The following is a 19,227-nucleotide window of genomic DNA, read 5'->3' as shown; positions in this document are numbered from 1 at the left end:
GCTTGCCAGGCTCTCTGAGAGGGGCAGAAGAACTGAACCCAGCTCGGCCGGGCTGGCTGTGCACAAGGCAAACGACCTACCGCTGTGCTATCACTCCAGCCCAAAAATAATTAAAGTACTTATTAAATAATACTTTGAACATATTTATAAACCCAAATATCAGTGACCTAATAATTAAAACAAACTAAAAAAAAATCCAAAAAATCAGAATCTATTTTCATGATCCACACAGGCTGAAATTCAAGACAAGCACAAAAGACATCTTATATGAATGAATATCTGGACTTCACAGGAAACACAAGGAGATTGACACATCAGCATAAACAACCAAAAATTTTCATTGTGATTACAGACAACCAGGTTATTTACATGATAGGTTTTATATTTGTGTTTTATATTGAAATGCTAAAAATTGGATAAATATTTTACAACACTACTATAAATACAAATTCAAAAATTTTATGTCACCTTACTAAGGAGAACTGGAAATGTGTAAGATCATTTAATATTCTTAAAACTCACTTTAAGAATAGTAAATTTAGTAAATTGTAAATTTAAAAGAAACACTTCAACTGAAATAGTAAAGGTAATTGTTATTTCTATTTTTAGTAAAATGAAATCAACTCATTTAAAGAACCAGAGTAAGTCCCTTTAGTAACATGCTTTGTGGAAAACAATTATTTTCAATATTTTCTTTTCTATTTGGGTCACACCTGGCAATGCACAGGGGTTACTCCTGGCTCTGCACTCAGGAATTACCCCTGGTGGTGCTCAGGGGACCATATGGGATGCTAGGAATTGAACCTGGTTGTGCAAGGCAAACGCCCTACCCGCTGTGCTACTGCTCCAGCCCCCAATTATTTTATTTAAAAAAAAAAAATTTTCATGTGAGGTGTTTAGGGCATATATAGAATATTTACCTAGAAAAGGTCCTTTTTTTTAACCAGATCTTGAAGTACAGAACAAATATAACTAACTACTGTACAGTATTTAGATGACCCTCAAACTAATCTAATAGTTTTATCAAATAAAATTTGTAACATGAAAGCTCTTAAAATTCTTTAGCTTAAGATATTTTTTCTCCAAAAAACTATACAATAATCTTTATGCTCAATTTTTATGATAAATTTTTATCACTTTAATTATGAAATTCAGTTTGGTCCTTTACATATGTCTGATACTACAGGTGTATACTAGAAATATTTTATAGTTTTCTTTTGGTTTTTGGGTCACACCCAGTGGTGCTCAGGGCTTACTCCTAGCTCTATGCTCAAGGATCGTTCCTAATGGTGGTTGGGGAACTACAAGGGGTGCCAGAGATTGTATCTGGGTAAACTACATACAAGGCAAATGCCCTACACACGGTACAATCACTCTGGCCCCTATTTTATATTTTACAATTATCTAGTTGTAGAAAGAAAAAGTAAATATTAGGATTAAGTCCCTGAAATGACACCAAAATACTTATAGAAACTTATAAAACTGGCAGCAATGTGACTCTGTTTTCCCAAGTGTCTCTCTAAATTTACTGGGGGCAGAGGGTGAGGTGGGGGTGGGAAAATAGGGAATTTCAGAACAGGAAAGAACTTGACAGTAGGATACACAGATAAGAGATTATGCTGAATAGTTGGTTACATGTAATCTTGAATAGACTTTGTGTTCAGAAAAATGCTCTGAAAGGGATAAACATATGACGAGGAAAATCTATTCTGTTATTTACTAGCGGTGCTCAGGGCTTACTTTTGGTTTGGAGCTCAGGGATCACTCCTGATAAGACTTAGGGGACTATATATGTATATAGAGTGCCAGGGATCAAAACCCAGGTCGACTGGTGATGCAATGCAAGTGCCTTACCCACCATACTATCATTTGGCCCCAGGAAGAAAATCTTTGAAAATAAACCACAATGAAAGAAACTAGAATCTAAAAGTTTATAATACGTTCATTCCCCTGAAATACTGTGTATTTTTTTCCACAGGAGAGAAACACTGTTAGATACATTCTTAATTCTTTCTTTGCTAGAATATAGTAATGATCTGTGTGCAAAGATTTCTTATCTCAAAAAAAAAATAAAATGCATGAGGAAATAGGCTCATTGAAAATATACTCCAACCATACATTAATAAAATTTATTTTCTAGTGTGGAACAGAGACTTCTCCGATTCTATTAGCTGCATCTGTGAATTAGACATTTTATTGTATTTCAAAAAGTATACAGATTTTACTGAAGAATATCCAATTTCAGGTTGGAAGACACAACATTGAAGGTCTGTTCTTGGTTTTGCCAAAAACTCAGCTTGCACTGTGGACTTAATTTCAACAGAACCCTACAAAGTTCTCCCAAATGAACTTTTTCAATCTACTGAACAGACTTTCAGCAGCATTTATCTCTGAAAAACACATCAAAGTCACTCAAACATCAAACTGCTGATTGAGAGAATAATTTATTTTCCCACCACAGGAGTCTTGAGTGGCTTTTTCTGAGGTATGTGTTTGAGCTATGAAGGACAGCCACACCTGAAGGTTTCTCTATAGTAGTAATATTTTATGGCTGGACAGTCTCTGCAGGTACCAGATTCCCCGTTGTATCCAACTGCATACATTTACACGTACATGCAGACACTGGGCATTCTGCATGGTCCCTAAAAAATAAGTAACAGTTAAAAATTTAAATTACACATGCATATGTAGATTTATCATTGTACCAATATTTATCTATAAGTTATCAAAATAGTTTTTGAAAAGCAACAACAAATTCAAACCAAAGGTGAAAGTATTAAAAAGTCAAAGGAAACTGTGGGGAAGAAGGTACTAAAAAATAAATACCTTTACTTTCTAAATATATAACAAGATATCTTAATCACAGCTCTGAAGATGACAGGATGTGTTTAAAATTTAAAGCGGACAATGACAGGGACTGGAGCAACAGCACAGCAGATAGAGCAATTGCCTTGCACGTGGCCGACCCAGGTTCGATTCCCAGCATCCCATATGGTCCCCCGAGCAATGCCAGGAGTAATTCCTGAGTGCAGAGCCAGGAGTAACCCCTGTGTATTGCAGGGTGTGACCCAAAAAGCAATAAATAAATAAATAACGTTGACAATGACAAAGAGGAGCACAGACCCATGCTACTGTTGAAAGTGAAAGTTAAAAACATGAGAGGTAAACATATCTTATTTAGTTAAAGACAGCTTACTTAAAAGACAACCAATATAATACTCTCATATCTACCCATCATTTAATTTATAAATTCACTTTCATACTATGTATTATACAATTGATCCAGGAACAAAAATTGTTTAGAATTTCACAGGTCTACTTTTACAAAAATATTTCTTCTCTTTCTGTTTTCTATTCAAGAATTCATCAAAAGTGGCTCTGAAAAAATAAAATGTGGCTATGGAGGGGCTGGAGTGATAGTACAGCAGGTAGGGCGTTTGCCTTGCATGCGGCCGACCTGGGTTCGATTCCCAGCATCCAATCTGGTCCCCTGAGCACCGCCAGGAGTCATTCCTGAGTGCAAAGCCAGGAGTAACCACTGTGCGTCGCCAGGTGTGACCCAAAAAGCAAAAAAAAAAAAAAAAAAAAAAAAAAAAAAAAAAAGAACCCAAAAATGTGGCTATGGAAACCTACAATACAAAAGGCAGACTATGAGGAATTTAAATATCCATGAATAGTAGGAATCACAGATATAGATTATGCTGAATAGCGGATTACATATAATCTTGTATAGACTTTTTATTTTTTATATATATATTTAAATATTTTATATTTATGGTATGCATGGGAACAAAAGGGTGTGTTGGTCCTGAAACAATCTTTCTGCAGATACCAAGGGATAAATGTAGTTAAATTTAGGGAAGAATGAAAAAAATCTTAAGAAATTTTTAAGATTTTCAGAGGCTGGCACCCCCTCCCCTGCTGTTTAAGTGTCAACTGTATATGACAAGCTAGCCAGCTGAAAACAAAACAAAAAAGCATAACCTTTCCCACACAAAAGTTAAACAATACAATTTAACAAACATTTAACTAATCTGTAACGTTATTTCTTTCCTAAGTATTAATTTTATACCAGAAAATGGCAGAAATGCTAGCAACTTTTTAAAAATCTCAAGTGACAAAAAAAAAAAAAATAAGTTCTTGCATAAAAAAAAAAAACATGAACTATTTAACAATCAATTTACTTCTCTAGCTCTAAGCAAATTAAAGGAATGTGCTGATTACCTGAACCAACTAAGCATATGTCCAGCATGGCCACCATGCCTGCAATTGTGACACCATGTAAACCAGTTGTTAAATTGAGCTAATTTTTTGTCCTTGCTCAGGTCTACTTTTTCATCTGATTTGGATCCTCCTATGAGTCAAGGGAAACAATCTTCATTAGCTGAGCCACAATATTTTATTCAAAGTCTCTTAAAAGAAATATCTAAAACTATGTCAAAATATAAATCATATAATATATTGAAATAGCCACTTTAATGCTACAATTTAGCTTAGATGTAATAATCCTTATTTGGGGGCTATTCCCGGCTTGTTTTTCATGGTCAGTCGGTCTTCATAGTGTTTAGGGGTCATGCAGTCAGGAGCTGAATTTAGAACTCCACATACAATGCATGCATTCCATCAGGAACAGGTCATTTACATCTACACAAACCCTTTCAAAGAGTAACTAAGAATGATGTACTTAATGCTGCAGTTACGACTTTTCTCCTAAAACCAGACAAAGATAATATGAAAGGGAAAGTTGTAGGCAAATCTTTTTGAACAAACATAAAAATCTTAATTAAGAGTAGGAGATACTACAGCAAGTACAGTCCTTGCCTTGAACGTAGCTGATTTAGGTTCAATCCCTGGTACCACATATGGTCCCCTCTACTTCTCCCAGATAGGAATGATCCCTGACCACAGATCCAGAAGTAAGCCCTGACACAGCAGGGTGTTCCTCCAGCCAATAAGATCATAAGTAACAGAGGCAGAGAGAAACTAATAGGATTAAAGTACTTTCCCTGCACATGGCTGACTCTGATTCTAGATGGTATATGGTCCTCTGAGCACTACCAGGAGTGATCCCTGAACAAAGAGCCAGGAATAATACCTGAGCACTATTGGGGTAGCACAAAGCCAAAATTTTAAAAATATTAAGTAAAATATTGAAATAATGACCGAAAAATTCTACTTCTAGGTAGAAACTTTTATACATATGTAAAGAAAACATGTGCAGAAATGTTCATGACAGCAGTATTCCTGCACTATGTCTCTCTGGCCTATTTTTTTCTCCTAAAATAATAAATTAAATTAAAGTATCTTTGTAGGTTGGAGAGATAATACAATTTGTTCAACATTGGATGGTTCTTTGCATGCAACCAATCCTGGTTAGAACAATTTCTGTTCAGGAAAGTATACTACAGGGCTGGAGCAATTGTATAGCACCTAAAGCACTGCCCTGTACACAGCCAATCTGGGTTTCACCCCAGTACCATATCTGGTTAAGAGACCTTCCTGGAGTGATTCCTTTACACAGAGCCAGAATCAAGTCCTGAGCACCGCTGAGTGTACCCCTACCCCCCTACGGACCAGAAAAACAAAAACAAAAAAACCCAAATCCCCAAATACCACCAAAAACACACAAAGAAAAGGAAAGTATATTATAGAATTATGTCATACCAGGACAGCTAGAGACAGGTGTTCCCATATTAATGAGGCAAAGTGCACATCGAGGAAGGGGTTTTCGACAGCCAGGGCAACTTGTGACTTTAGATTTTGTTGGTGAGCCACTGACACCATACTGACTAAAACCTCTGCCCTGATGAGGCACAGTTGAACAGCTGTAGGAGATAGACTTGCCACAGAAATTGCAACTCACAAACACCTATAATACAAATGAAAGCAGAAATAAATATAATCCACATGGACTACATAATGGAATGATAAAAAAGACTGAATGTTCCTTATATCCCAATGACTCTTAAATAATTTTTCTTTCATATTTTAATAAAATTCATTTTTCCAAGTCTTTAAAAACTTTAATATTTCCTCTACATTGATTACTTCCTCTGTGCTACTTCTCTTTAGTTAGATTCTTCCTATTACCACTGATAACCACAGAAAAACTTGGAAACACTGGAGTCCCAACATTTAAAAAATAACAAGGATCTCAGAATTCCTACTGAGTTACCAAGTTTCCAAATTGGTCTGTAAATCAGAACTGATATAATCTTCCAAATTTTATTACATAGAAGACAACATATTTTCTGAAATAAAAGGAGTTAAAATGAATGGGGATACAGCTCAGTGGCAGGAGTACTTGTCTCACATGTGTGAATTCCTCAGTTCGATCCCCAACAACATACGCAAAACCAATGTGTGGCATTAAAGATCCTTACATGGTAAACAGTCAAAATAGCTATAATCCTTTCATAGTAAAGAGAACAAAAGCAAAAGAAACTGTTCATTTTACTATTTTTTCAGGGACCAAATCTGGTGGATACTCAAGGCCGACACCTGACTGTATGCTAGAGATCACTCCTGTTGGTGTTTGGGGAATCATATGGGGCGTCGCGGATCAAATTCAAGTTGAACCATCAATCTGCGTGGTATACAAACTCTCATACCCCTGTCCATTTTACTCCTGGACTCTGAAACACTCACCACATTGGTAAGTAATGAGTATCTTTAAATACTATTCTACTAATGCTTGGGTTATTTAAATATAAGTACCCAAGTTTCAACTTTCAAGTTAATAAAACGGCACCATCCGGTGCTCATATTAAGAATATACCTAATATTTAATGTTGGAAGATAGTGATCTATCATGTGTTTTATGTGATAACTAATCTTATGTGTTTTAAGCTTATGCTGAAAGAAAAAATATTCTGTGTAATTAAGACAGAAATATATACAAAGTGCTAAACAAAAGTGCTAAACAAAAACCCTACCTAATAACATATAAGGAACGCAGAAACATGTAATTTATAAATGGAATTCATAAGATTATAAGGTGTAAGTATGAAATTTATAGATTATACACAAAATTATAAGATATTATTCAAATTCTCAAGGGGCTTGAAATATAGTGAAAAAACTCAAATAGCTCTAAAATTCACTTAAGGTTGGGTGTTTAAAGCTCAAGCCAGGCTAGAGTGATAGCAGAGCGGGTAGGGCATTGGCCTTGCACGTGGCCGACCCAGGTTCAATTCCCAGCATCCCATATGGTCCCCCGAGCATTACCAGGAGTAATTCCTGAGTGCATGAGCCAGGAGTAACCCCTGTGCATCGCCGGGTATGACCCAAAATGAAAAAAATAAATTAAATAAAGCTCAAGCCATTTAGAGGATTGCTAGAAAGTAGCAAAACCAAAACACAGAAAGAGCAAGGACAAAGTGTAGTCTAGAAGGAAGTCTAGAAACTCAACATAAAAAAGAGAATGAGTGAATAAAACAATTTAAATTGAATCTTAGGTTTATCCTTATAATTTGAACATTGGTTTTTGGCTAGACTGATAAGCATGTTACAATCTTATTTTCTCAGGGCTGGAGCAATAGCACGGCAGATAGGGTGTTTGCCTTACATGCAGCCAATCCGGGTTCCATTCCTCTGTCCCTCTTGGAGAGCCCAGCAAGCTACCGAGAGTATCTCACCCATACAGCAGAGCCTCGCAAGCTCCCTGTGGTGTATTTGATATGCCAAAAACAGTAACAAGTTTCACAATGGAGACGTTGCTGGTGCCCACTCGAGCAAAACAATGAACAACGGGAGGACAGTGCTACAGTGCTATTTTCTCTAAAACAATGTACTTACCTGTGCTAATGGCTTGGAACTAGGATCCAACTTACTCCTGTGAATATCAAATTCTGCCCGTTTGTGCCAAAACCTCCAGGCATCTAATAAATTTCTGTAATTCTCAATCCAGTATTGAACCCTTTCATCTTTAAGAACATCTAAAGGAGAGCCCTAGAAAGAAAATATAATTTTTTTTTAATTTTTATTAGTGAAACACCATGAGGTACAGTTGTAGACGTACAAATTTTTGTGCTTGGGTTTCAATTATACAATGATTGAGTACCCATCCCTCCACAGTGCCCATTTCCCCACCTTCAATGCTCCCAGCATCCCTCCCACCCCCACGCCCCTCATCCCACCCCACCCCTGTGGCAGGGCATTCCCTTTTGTTCTCTCTCTCCTTTTGGGTGCTGTGGTTTGCGAAAGAGGCACTGAGTTGCAATCATGTTCGGTCTAAAGTCTATTTTCAGCAGCATCTCTCATCCTGGGAAGATCCTCCCAATGCCCTTTACTTGGTGCTCCCCTCTCTATCTGAACTGCCTTCTTCCCCAGCATATGCGGCTGGCCTCCAAGCCATGGAGTGAACCTCCTGGTACTTATCTTGGCTATTCTTAAGTTTCCTTAACCAGACACCTGTTCTCAGGCACTTGGGTTTTTTCCAAATTTTGGCTATTGTGAACAGTGCAGCAATGGACATAAAAGTGCAGATGTCACTTGGACTGTACTTTTTTGCCTCTCCGGGATATATTCCCAGTAGTGGTATTGCTGGGTCAAATGGGAGCTCAATTTCTAATATTTTGAGGAATGTCCATACTGTTTTCCAGAAGGGCTGAACCAGTCGGCATTCCCACCAGCAGTGAAGGAGAGTCCCCTTCTCACCACATCCACACAAACACCGGTTGCTTTTGTTCTTTTGGATTATTTTAATTTTAAAGTATGTTGGCTAAACAAGAGGATTCCAGGTCACATAAATATAAATCTCAGAATAACTGGGTTTCTTTTTTGCCAGAAGCTAACACCGAATGAGGATAAAGATAAAATAATTGATGAAAGCTTCATTTATTTAAGTTGGTTTCTACTAATGGTATAACTGTGCATGGTATGCAATATTATACCAAGTCAGCAAGTCTAATTCTGTTTTTTTTTATTAAAGTTTAAGGCCCAATGACCTAAAAGCCAACAATTCATCTTCCTGGTTGAATTTAGGAAAAGAGATGCTAATAGGTACCACAATTAAATTTAGCTACGAGAATATAAAGAACTCTTAAATGGCCATTTCATTTTTTTAAAAATCAGAAATGCTAAATCTCAATTCACAACAACTAGAACTAAGTAGACTATATCCCTGACTTGAAAAGAAAATTCACAAAGAAATAAGAAATCTTGATACATTAACTTTCTTTTCCATATTAGTAAAAAACACTAATATATAGTCAAATTTATATGTGGTGGGTCTTCATTAGATAAAACCTAAAATCAAGCTCTGACAAAATATACAGAAAAAAAAATTCAGAGATGAATTATAAACAAATTAGGAGTATTTAGGAAGTAATCTGCAAAAAACCAGTAACAAGATATAAAACCAAAATGAGCAGCAAATCACTAAACATCCAGACGATGTTAACGTACTATACAGAATATCCAGTATTCTATTAAAATTCAGAAGAAATGTAAAGAAAGATAAATGTGGTTCAATGTCAAGGAAATTAAACCTCATAGAAATTGACCTAGTAGTTTATAGAAACTAAAAGTAAACTAATTCATAGGCAAATTAGATATATGCTTATAAACATCTGATTCTTCCTACTGGGGATTAAACTCAAGATCTCACACATACAGACAAATCAACAGAACTTTCCAACCTGAAATACAAAAGGAAAAAAGCACAGGCACCTGTGAAACAATATCAAATGGTTTAATATATATATATGAACTAAAGAGGCCAAGAAGAAAATAGAATTGAGGCAGACAAAAAAATTTAATGTCTCCAAAATATGTCAAACTTACCCACAAATTAAGCTGCTATTGCCACAAAAACACAAGGATAAACTGCTGAAAAGAAAAGAAAATCTTGAAAACGGCCATAGGGCAGTGAGGGGGGAATGGAACAATACACAGAGGAAATCAGGTTAGAATAACTGACTTCTTTTGAAAAAAGATGGAGCTAAATGACTATGAAACAAGTATCTTTAAAGAACTGAAAGAAAAGCAAGATGAATATAAGTATTTTCAGTGAAAACTGAGCTGAGAAGCCAGACAAATAGTAAAGAAGCTAAAGCACTTTTTCTTCTATGCTGCTATATTGACCACTGTCTTCCCAGCACCATATAGGTTGCCTGAGGACCACGGCAGGGAGAAGGGGGTCACTACTGTACACCAAGCCAGAAATAGACCCCAAGCACCAATTGGGAGGGAGGGAGGGAGGGAGGGAGGGAGGGAGGAAGGAAGGAAGGAAGGAAGGAAGGAAGGAAGGAAGGAAGGAAGGAAGGAAGGAAGGAAGGAGAAAATAAAGCCTATACGATATGCCACCACCAGTTAATCTCTATCAGTGGAAATATTAGACAAAAGCCAAAGGAAGGCTTGCACGTCAAGCTCATGTTCTCTCTTGAATACGTATCTCACTTGCTTGTCTCTGTTTCTTAGCTGGCTTATTTCCACTCTGGAGAAGCCTGTGTTTTCTTTCTTTCTTTCCCCTCATATCTTTCTTAATAAGTTTCAATAAAAACAAGGGACAGAGTGAAAGGATGGATTAGAAAAATGAACTCAATACTCAGATGCCTGCAAAACACACATCTGAACAATCAAAGCAAACACAGACTTAAAGTTAAAGGCTCAAAAACAATTCTCCAAGTAAACAACTCCCTCAAAAAAGCTGGGGTGGCCATACTAGTATCGGACCACACAGACTTTAGGCTGAAGAAGGTTATAAGAGAGAGTGAAGATCACTTTTAAATGGTTAAAGGATCTGTACAAAAGGAAGAATTTACACTCTCTTAATGTATAGACATCTAATAAGGGACCAGCAAAATACTTAAAGCAACTGCTAATAAACTTGAAGAAAGACCTTGATAGCAACATAATAGTAATTGGAGATTTCAACACTGCTTTGTCACCTCTACATAGATCAACCAGACTAAAGCTCATCAAGGAGATACTTTATTTGAGAGAAGAAATGGATAGAGGGAGTTAGCAGATACATATAGGACTTTTCATCCCTAAAAAGCTGAAAGTTTCAAAAAAAAATAAAAAGCTGATAGTTTCTTCTTCTCCAGTGCACATGGGACATTCTCTTAAATAAACCATACGCTGGGCCACAAAACATACTTCCATAAAATTAAGAGAACAGGAATTGTTCCAACTATCTTTTCAGATCATAGCACTGTAGCACTGTCTTCCCGTTGTTCATAGATTTCCTCGAGCAGGCCTGGTAACGTCTCCATTGTGAGACTTGTTGCTGTGTTTGGCATATGAAATACATCATGGTAGCTTGCCGTGCAGGCGAGATACTCTTGGTAGCTTGCCAGGCTCTCTTAGAGGGGCAGAGGAAATGAACCTGGATTTGCTGCATGCAAGGCAAATGCCCTACCAGCTGTTCTATGGTTCCAGCCCTTTCAGACCATAATGCACCAAAAACAGAAGTGAATCACACACAGAAACAGTGAATCAAATCAAGCACCTGGAAATTTAACACCTTGCTACTAAACAAGCAGTGGGTTCGAGAGGAAATTAAAGAGGAAATCAAAAGATTCCCGGAAACAAAAGAGAATGAGGACATGAGCTACCAGAACTGTAGGACACAGCAAAAGCAGTGTTAAAAGCAAAGTTTATAGGTCTATAAGCATTCATTAGGAAGAAAAAAAAAGGGCCCACATAAGTTAACTTAACCTCATAGCTTAAGATCTTGGAAAAAGACCAACAAAAGGAGCCCAAACCAGGGAGGAAATAATAAAACTTAGAGCAGAAATAAACGAGCTGTAATCCCCAAAAAAAATCCCCTACCCCCCCAAAAAAAGTCAATGAAACCAAGAACCGGTTCTTTGAGAAAATAAACAAAACTGATAAACCACTAACAAGACTAATAAAGAAACAGAGAGAAAGAACCCTAATAAAGCAAATCAGATATTGCAAAGGAGGGCATCACAAGAGAACTACAGAAATTCTTAGAATCAGAGATTACACTGAGTACACAGAGAATCTTTATGCCATGAAACAAGAGAACTTTGAAGAAATGGATAAATTCCTAGATTTCTATAACCTCCCAAGGCTGAACCAAGAAGATTTGGAATATCTGAACAGACCTATTACCATTGAGTAAATTGAAACGGTAATCAAAACTCTTCCCAAAATCAAAAACCCTGACCCAGATAGATTCACTACTGAATTCTTCCAAACCTTTAAAGAGGACCTACTGACAATCCCTTTCAAGCTTTTCCAGGAAAATGAAGATGCAGAAACACTTCCAACAATTTCTATGAAGCAGATTTCACCCTGACCAAAAGCTGACAGACACACCACATAAAAAGAAAATAGCCAGTATCCCTGATGAACACAGATGCAAAGATCCTAAACAAAATACTAGCAAACAGAATCCAATGACTCCTCAAAATGATCATACTCCAAGATCAAGTAGGATTCATCTCGGAGATGCAGGGACAATTTCATTTCTGTAGTCAATCAACATAATACAACGTAACAGTTTTAAAAAAACATATGATCATATCAATAGATGCAGAGAAAGTACTTGACAAGATCCAGCACCCATTTATAATAAAACTCTCAACATGTGGAGTTTATGCCCATTTCAATCAGCTTAATCAATGGCAGAATAAATAGCATATTCCTACATTGCTAAAAAAAAAAACTCTAAACAAAATGGAAGTTGAAGGACTTTCCTCAATACAAAGCCATCTACTAGAAGCCCACAGAAAGCATAATCCTCAATGGAGAAAAACTAAACGCTTTCCCCCTAAGACCAGGCACAAGACAAGGTTGTCCACTCTCTCCATTCCTATTCAACATAGTAATGAAAGTTTGTGCCATAGCATTTAGGCAAGAAAAAGATATCAAGGTATCAGATAGAAAAGGAAAAAAGTCAAGCTTTCACTATTTGCTACACTTAAAAAAAATATATATATATATTATACTATACTTAGAAAAATATACTTTATACTACACTTAGGAAATCCTAAATATTTTCAAAAATTTTCCTGGAAACAATATATTTGTTTAGTAAAGTATCAGGTTACAAAATCAATACCCAAAAGACCATGGCTTTCCTATATACAAATAAAGAGAAAAAAGAGATGTTAGGAAAAACATCCCGATCACAATTATGCCTCAGAAAATCAAGTAGTACCTCAGAATTTGCTTAACTAAAGAGGTAAAGAATCTGTACCAAAAAAAATTTCAAAATGCTAATTCAAGAAATAAAAAAGGACATGAGAAAATATGTTCATGGACAAAAGGTATTAAAATTGTCAAAATGGCAATACTCCCTAAAGCACTATATATATTCAATGCTGTCCCTACAGTATATCCATAACATTTTTCAAACAGATCTAACAGTCTTAAAATTCATATGGAAAAATAAACCCCACAAGTAGCTAAAGCAATCCTTGGAGGAAAAGACAGGAGGCATCACCTTCCCCAATTTCAAACTCTACTACAAAGCAGTAGTAATCAAAACAGCATGGTCTTAGAATAAAGACAGACCTGCCAATGGAATAGAGCTGAACATCCAGATACCGATTCTCAGCTATATGATCACCTAGTCTTTGCTAAAGGAGCAAGAGATGTGAAGTGGAGCAAGAAAAGCCTCTTCAACGAGTGGTGCTGTGAAAACTGGGCAGCTACATGCTAAAAAATAAACTTAGATCTCTTTGACCAGGCACAAAAGTCAGATCAAAATGGATTAAAGATCTCAGTAACAAACCTGATACATGGAAATAAATGTGGGCAGTCCATGATACTGAAGCTGAAGTAATCTTCAAGGATAAAACACTGCTGACCAAACAAGTGGATGCAAAGATAAACAAATGGGACTATATTAAACTAAGAAGGTTCTGTACCTTAAAAGAAATAACAAACACTGGACTCCTGTTGTTCATCGATTTGCTCGAGTGGGCCCAGTAACATCTCCATTGTGAGACTTGTTGTTACTTTTTTTAGCATACTGAATACGTCATGGGTAGCTTGCCAGGCTTTGCCATGGGGGCGAGATACTCTCGGTAGCTTGCCGGGCTCTCCAGGAGGGGCAGAGTAATCCAATTCAGCTCGGCCAGGTTGACTGCATCCGAGGCAAACTCCCTACCGCTGTGCTATCACTCCAGAAGACCAAGATAAAAAGACAGCCCACGGATTGGGAAAATTTATTTATGCAGTACAAATCTGATAAAGAGTTAATATACAAGGCACTGGTAAAACTTTACAAGAAAAAAAAAATCCAACCCCATCAAAAAATGGGGAGAAGAAATTAACAGACACTTCCTCAAAAAAGAAATACAAATGGCCAAAAGACACATGAAAAAATGCTCTATATCACTAATCAGGGAGATGCAAATCGAAACAATCATGAGATCCCATCTCACACAACAGAGACGGGCACACATCAAAAGAACAAGAGCAACAAATGCTGATGTGGATGCAGGGAGAAAGGGACTCTTTTTCATTGTTGGTGGGAATGCCGACTGGTCCAGTCTTTTTGGAAAACAATATGGACATTCCTTGAAAAGCTAGAAATTGAGATTCCGTGTGACCCAGCCATACCACTTCTGGGAATATACCCCAGGAGCCCAAAAACACACAGCAGAAATGCCATCTGCACTTCTATAAGCTGAGAATAGATGACTGGTCAAAGAAACTATGGTATACAACTATGCTATGAAATATGCAGCTCCAAGGGAAAATGAAACTATGAAATTCTCTTATAAATGAATGTACATGGAGAGTATCATGCTGAGTAAAAAGTAAATCAGAGGAAGAGGACTAGACATAGAATAATTGAACTCTTTGATGAGATTAAAAACAAACAAACACAATATAAGACTAACACCCAAGGACAGTAGAAACAAGGGCCAGGAGGATTAGTCCACGGTTGAAAACCTGCCTCAAGTGCCTGGAGAGAAGGCAGCTGGGACAGAGAGGAGACCACTATGATATAGATAGCTGGAAATAATCATTCTGAGTAAGAGGTATGTACTGAAAATAGGTAAAGAAACAAACAGGATAACCTCTCAGTATCTTCCATAATGACCATTAAGGAAGAAAGGAAGAAAGGAAGGTAAGGAGGTAAGGAGGGAGGGAGGGAAGTAGGGAGGGAGGGATAAAGGAAAGGAAGGAGGAAGGGAGGACAAAGGGAAGAGGGGGAGAGAGAGAGACAGACAAACAGACAGACAGAAGAAAAGTATCTGCTATAGAACGATGGTGGGAGGGAAACTGGGGACACTGGTGGTGGAAAATGTACACTAGTGGAGGGATGGGTGTCAGAATACTGTATAAATGAAACCCGACCATAAATAACTTTGCTATATCTCATGGTGACACAATAAAAAATATAAATAAAATAAAATTAGAACAAATCATTTTTGAAAATATAATGAAAACTCATATTGCTAAAAAGTAAAAAGTAGTTTGGGAAGATATGTCAAAGGATCAGACCACATGCTCTGTATGTTAAAGTCCCAGGTTAGATAGAGCATCAGCACCGCATACTACTCAAAGTACAACCAGGAGTGGTAATCCCTGAGCACTGAGTCAGGAGTAGCCCCCAAGCAAGCTCGGTATGATCCAAAAAAAATAAAAATAAAATCACTAAAGAGAGCCAACCAACAAAATAAAGTGAAATGCTGAACTATTTACTCGCGCTCTAGAGAACATAGGGAAAGAGTGAAAAACATAGTATAGGGGTTAAACCAGCCAACCCGTGCTCAATCCCCAGCCCACATATGGTCCCATGAGTAATGCCAGGAGTAAGCTCTAGTATCACTGGGTGTGCAGTCCTCACACCCTCCTTGCAACAAATAAAAACAAAACCCAAATGGAAATTTAATTGATCAAATAAATATGAAGTGATAGCACAGTGGCAAGGCACTTGCCTTGCACACAGCCGACCCAGGCCAACCCTGGTTGGACTCCTCCGCCCTTCTCGGAGCCCGGCAAGCTACCGAGAGTATCTCACCCACACGGCAAAGCCTGGCAAGCTAACCATGATGTATTCAATATGCCAAAAACAGTAACAAATCTCACAATGGAGACGTTACTGGTGTCTGCTTGAGAAAATCAATGAACAATGGGAGAATAATGCTATAAATTAAAAGCACCTGATTACCAGACTAAAGTTTCTTTCAAAAGAAAGCCAGAAAGCTTACACAATTCAAGTGCATAACTAGTTATGATAATAAAGGTGTTCAGAACAGGTCTCCCCGAAATAAACTATCTCAGCATGCAACACTGGTATAGTTCTATAGGAGTTCTGCAATTATAAAACAATGTCCTTAGTACTATTGTAAACTATGATACCTCAATAAAAAGGAAAATAAATTTTTAAAAATTTGAGAAATTGTTGATGTTTCTCCACTTTATTTGAAATATACATAAATTCAAAAATGACATTTCCCTAAGTAAAGGGGAAAAACTGGATAACCAAATGGAAAAAGGTTAGAGTAGAAGTTCTCTCTATAGATTAAGTGAATGGGTGAAAGCAAAATGCCTTTAGGGCATATTCATTAAATAAGGGGAAAATGCAGTGATGCAATTATTAATTAATTATTAATTAACTATTAAGCACCATCCCCCCTACTAACTGTTGCCACACTATACTCACCTGTAACATGCAATAACTCGCTGTTTGAACATCTCCGGTTCTATCAACGTAACTCTCCATTAAGTCCACTCCATCCTTAGTAAGGCCTGTAAGCAGTATTCCTTCTAAATTTCCAGCCTCTTTCATCTCATTGGTCAACTTTTCAATGTATCTATTTAACTGGAAAATTCAAGTAATTTTATTAAGTAATCAGTTTTACAACATATTCTGTACTTCAAAATTTCTACATTTGAAACTATATTATTCCTAAGAAAAACATTTAGAACAAAATGGTTGCAAATTTTCATTTTAAAGAGAACTAGACCCATTTTGCAAAATTTCTGCTATTATAGAATGATATAATATAGATACAGAATCTGAGTTGAAGAGAAATTCAAAGTTATCAAAAATATCTTGTAAAGTCTTCCTGACTTCATCTTACCCAACTCTGGTTAAAGTTCTTTTAATTTCCCCTAGCACTGTCTTATTATTATAATACCTTGGCACTTTTATTACTAATTATTTGTGTGCATTTCTCACTATAAAAATAGCACATGCGTAACTATACATGCATATGCATAACGATATCTGCATTTCTCACTATATACACAGTATATGCATAACCAGAAATTAAGGAAATTCTTTTATATACTGCCTAAGAGGTATGTTTAACATCTCCATCTGCTGACCAGTCTCACTCTCATAGATAAAAATAAACTAAAATACTAACTAAACATTTTACTTTTACTATTGCTTTTTATTTTTACTAATTAAAACATTTTTACAAAATTTTTGGACTAAGCATTGGCTTATATGACTATAATATTTTGAAGTATATGTAAAATTTTGAATTTCACACTTTATTAACCTCTCCATTTACTCTTCCTATGCCCTCTTTCACTTCTTCCCTGTTTGACACAATATTTTCTACAGTATTTTTGTTGTATTTTGCTAGTTCTTTCACACAGTTACTATTTATACTCAACGTATGAAAAAAAACATCTGGCAAATGACTCCCTTAACTTAGGATGTCACTTCAAGTTCCATCCATATCACTTAATCACTTAACTTCCCGTTAGTCGTCGATTTGCTCGAGTGGTCGCCAGTAACGTCTCCATTTGTCCCTGTCGCGTGCTAGTGTAGCCCAATGGCATCTGTTCGCTCCGGGAATATGAAGAGCCTCAAACCGATCGTTCATGATCTTGACGAAGAAGTCTGACCATCTGGTAGGTGGGCGGCCACGCGGTCCCTTGACATCCCGTGGAATCCAATCAGTAACAGCTCTAGTCCAATGGTCGTCTTTAAATCTCATTACGTGACCAGCCCATCTGATTTTCGACACCTTGGCAAATGACACAGCGTCCCTTGATCCTTGATCGTCGACAGATGTCAGAACTCCGGATTCGTTCTCTCATTTGAGTGAAACGTGATATTTCAAGCATGGCTTTCTATTATTCTTTGGAAGACCTGAATGGCGTTCTCATCCTGTTTGCGTAGGGCCCAGGTCTCTGAGGCATATGTTAATGCAGGAAGAACAGTGGAATCAAAGAGATGTGCCCGGAGCCGGAGGTTCTTCGTCCTCTTAGCTATTTCTTCGACGTTCTTGAAGGCGTTCCAAGCCGCTCTCTTCCTCCTGCGCAGCTCGGGTGCCAGGTCATTTGTCATGTTGACCTCTCGACCTAGGTACACATAGCTGTTGCATTCGGAGATGGTCGTTCCATTGAGAGCAAATGGGGTGTCAGGAACGAGGCTGTTTCTCATAAACATTGTCTTCTTAAGATTCAGCTGTAGTCCTACCTTTCCACACTCACGGTCAAAGTCGGCCAGCATTTGTGCCGCTTGGCTGATGTTTGGTGTTATTAAAACAATGTCATCAGCAAAGCGGAGGTGGTGTAGTTGCCGACCATCTATCTTCACTCCCATTCCTTCCCATTCCAGTCGTCGCATGATGTTCTCGAAGGTGGCACTGAAGAGTTTCGGTGAAATGGTATCACCCTGCCGAACCCCTCTCTTGACATCAATGATTACTTCTTTGTAGAATGGTGAGATCCTGGTAGTGAATCCGCAGTACAGCTCACGGAGGATCCTGATGTATTGGGCTTGAATGCCCTGATTGGCTAGGGCTTCAATGACTGCTTCCATCTCAACAGAATCAAAGGCCTTCTTTAAATCAATGAACGTTAAGCAGAGCGGCATCTTGAACTCCCGAGAAAACTCAATGAGCTTGGTTATCGTGTGGATATGGTCGATGGTGCTGAATCCTTTGTGGAACCCTGCTTGCTCGCATGGTTGTCCTTCGTCTAGTGTTCTGCCAATCCTATTCAGGATGACTCGAGTGAACAACTTGTAGATGACAGACAATAGGCAGATCAGGCGATAGTTGCCAATGTCATGGATGTCTCCCTTCTTGAACAGTAGTACGGTCCTGCTGGTATTCCATTGGGACGGAACCTTGCATTCAGACAGGTAGCGAGTGAAGAGCTGAGCCAGTGTATTGATGAGTACTGACTGCAGGTTCTTCAGGTGTTCAGGTCTGACCTTGTCTGGGCCGGGTGCTGTTTGTTTCTTTATCGACGAAATGGCGTGTCGGATTTCGGAAGGGAGAACGTTGGGAACGACATATCCATCCTGTGGAATTTGGTATGTCG

The 19,227-nt window shown here is 37.6% G+C and overlaps 1 protein-coding gene across 1 annotated transcript in view; it reads right to left on the bottom strand.

The window, feature by feature from the left end:
* Positions 1-2,431: 2,431 nt before the first annotated feature.
* The window catches only part of MIOS (meiosis regulator for oocyte development), a 42,109-nt gene continuing 25,313 nt past the window's right edge, over positions 2,432-19,227 (bottom strand). The window contains exons 7-11 of the mRNA XM_056118493.1: positions 16,601-16,759; positions 7,798-7,950; positions 5,665-5,869; positions 4,225-4,354; positions 2,432-2,642 (exon numbers count right to left, since the gene is read on the bottom strand). Of these exons, the coding sequence (XP_055974468.1) occupies positions 2,546-2,642; positions 4,225-4,354; positions 5,665-5,869; positions 7,798-7,950; positions 16,601-16,759 (744 nt within the window). The 3' untranslated portion in view covers positions 2,432-2,545. The remainder of the gene's footprint in view (positions 2,643-4,224; positions 4,355-5,664; positions 5,870-7,797; positions 7,951-16,600; positions 16,760-19,227) is intronic.

This window comes from Sorex fumeus, unplaced genomic scaffold (genome assembly GCF_029834395.1).
Source record: "Sorex fumeus unplaced genomic scaffold, SorFum_2.1 ptg000037l, whole genome shotgun sequence".
Taxonomy (NCBI): domain Eukaryota; kingdom Metazoa; phylum Chordata; class Mammalia; order Eulipotyphla; family Soricidae; genus Sorex; species Sorex fumeus.
This window is presented reverse-complemented; position numbering and strand designations above follow the sequence as displayed.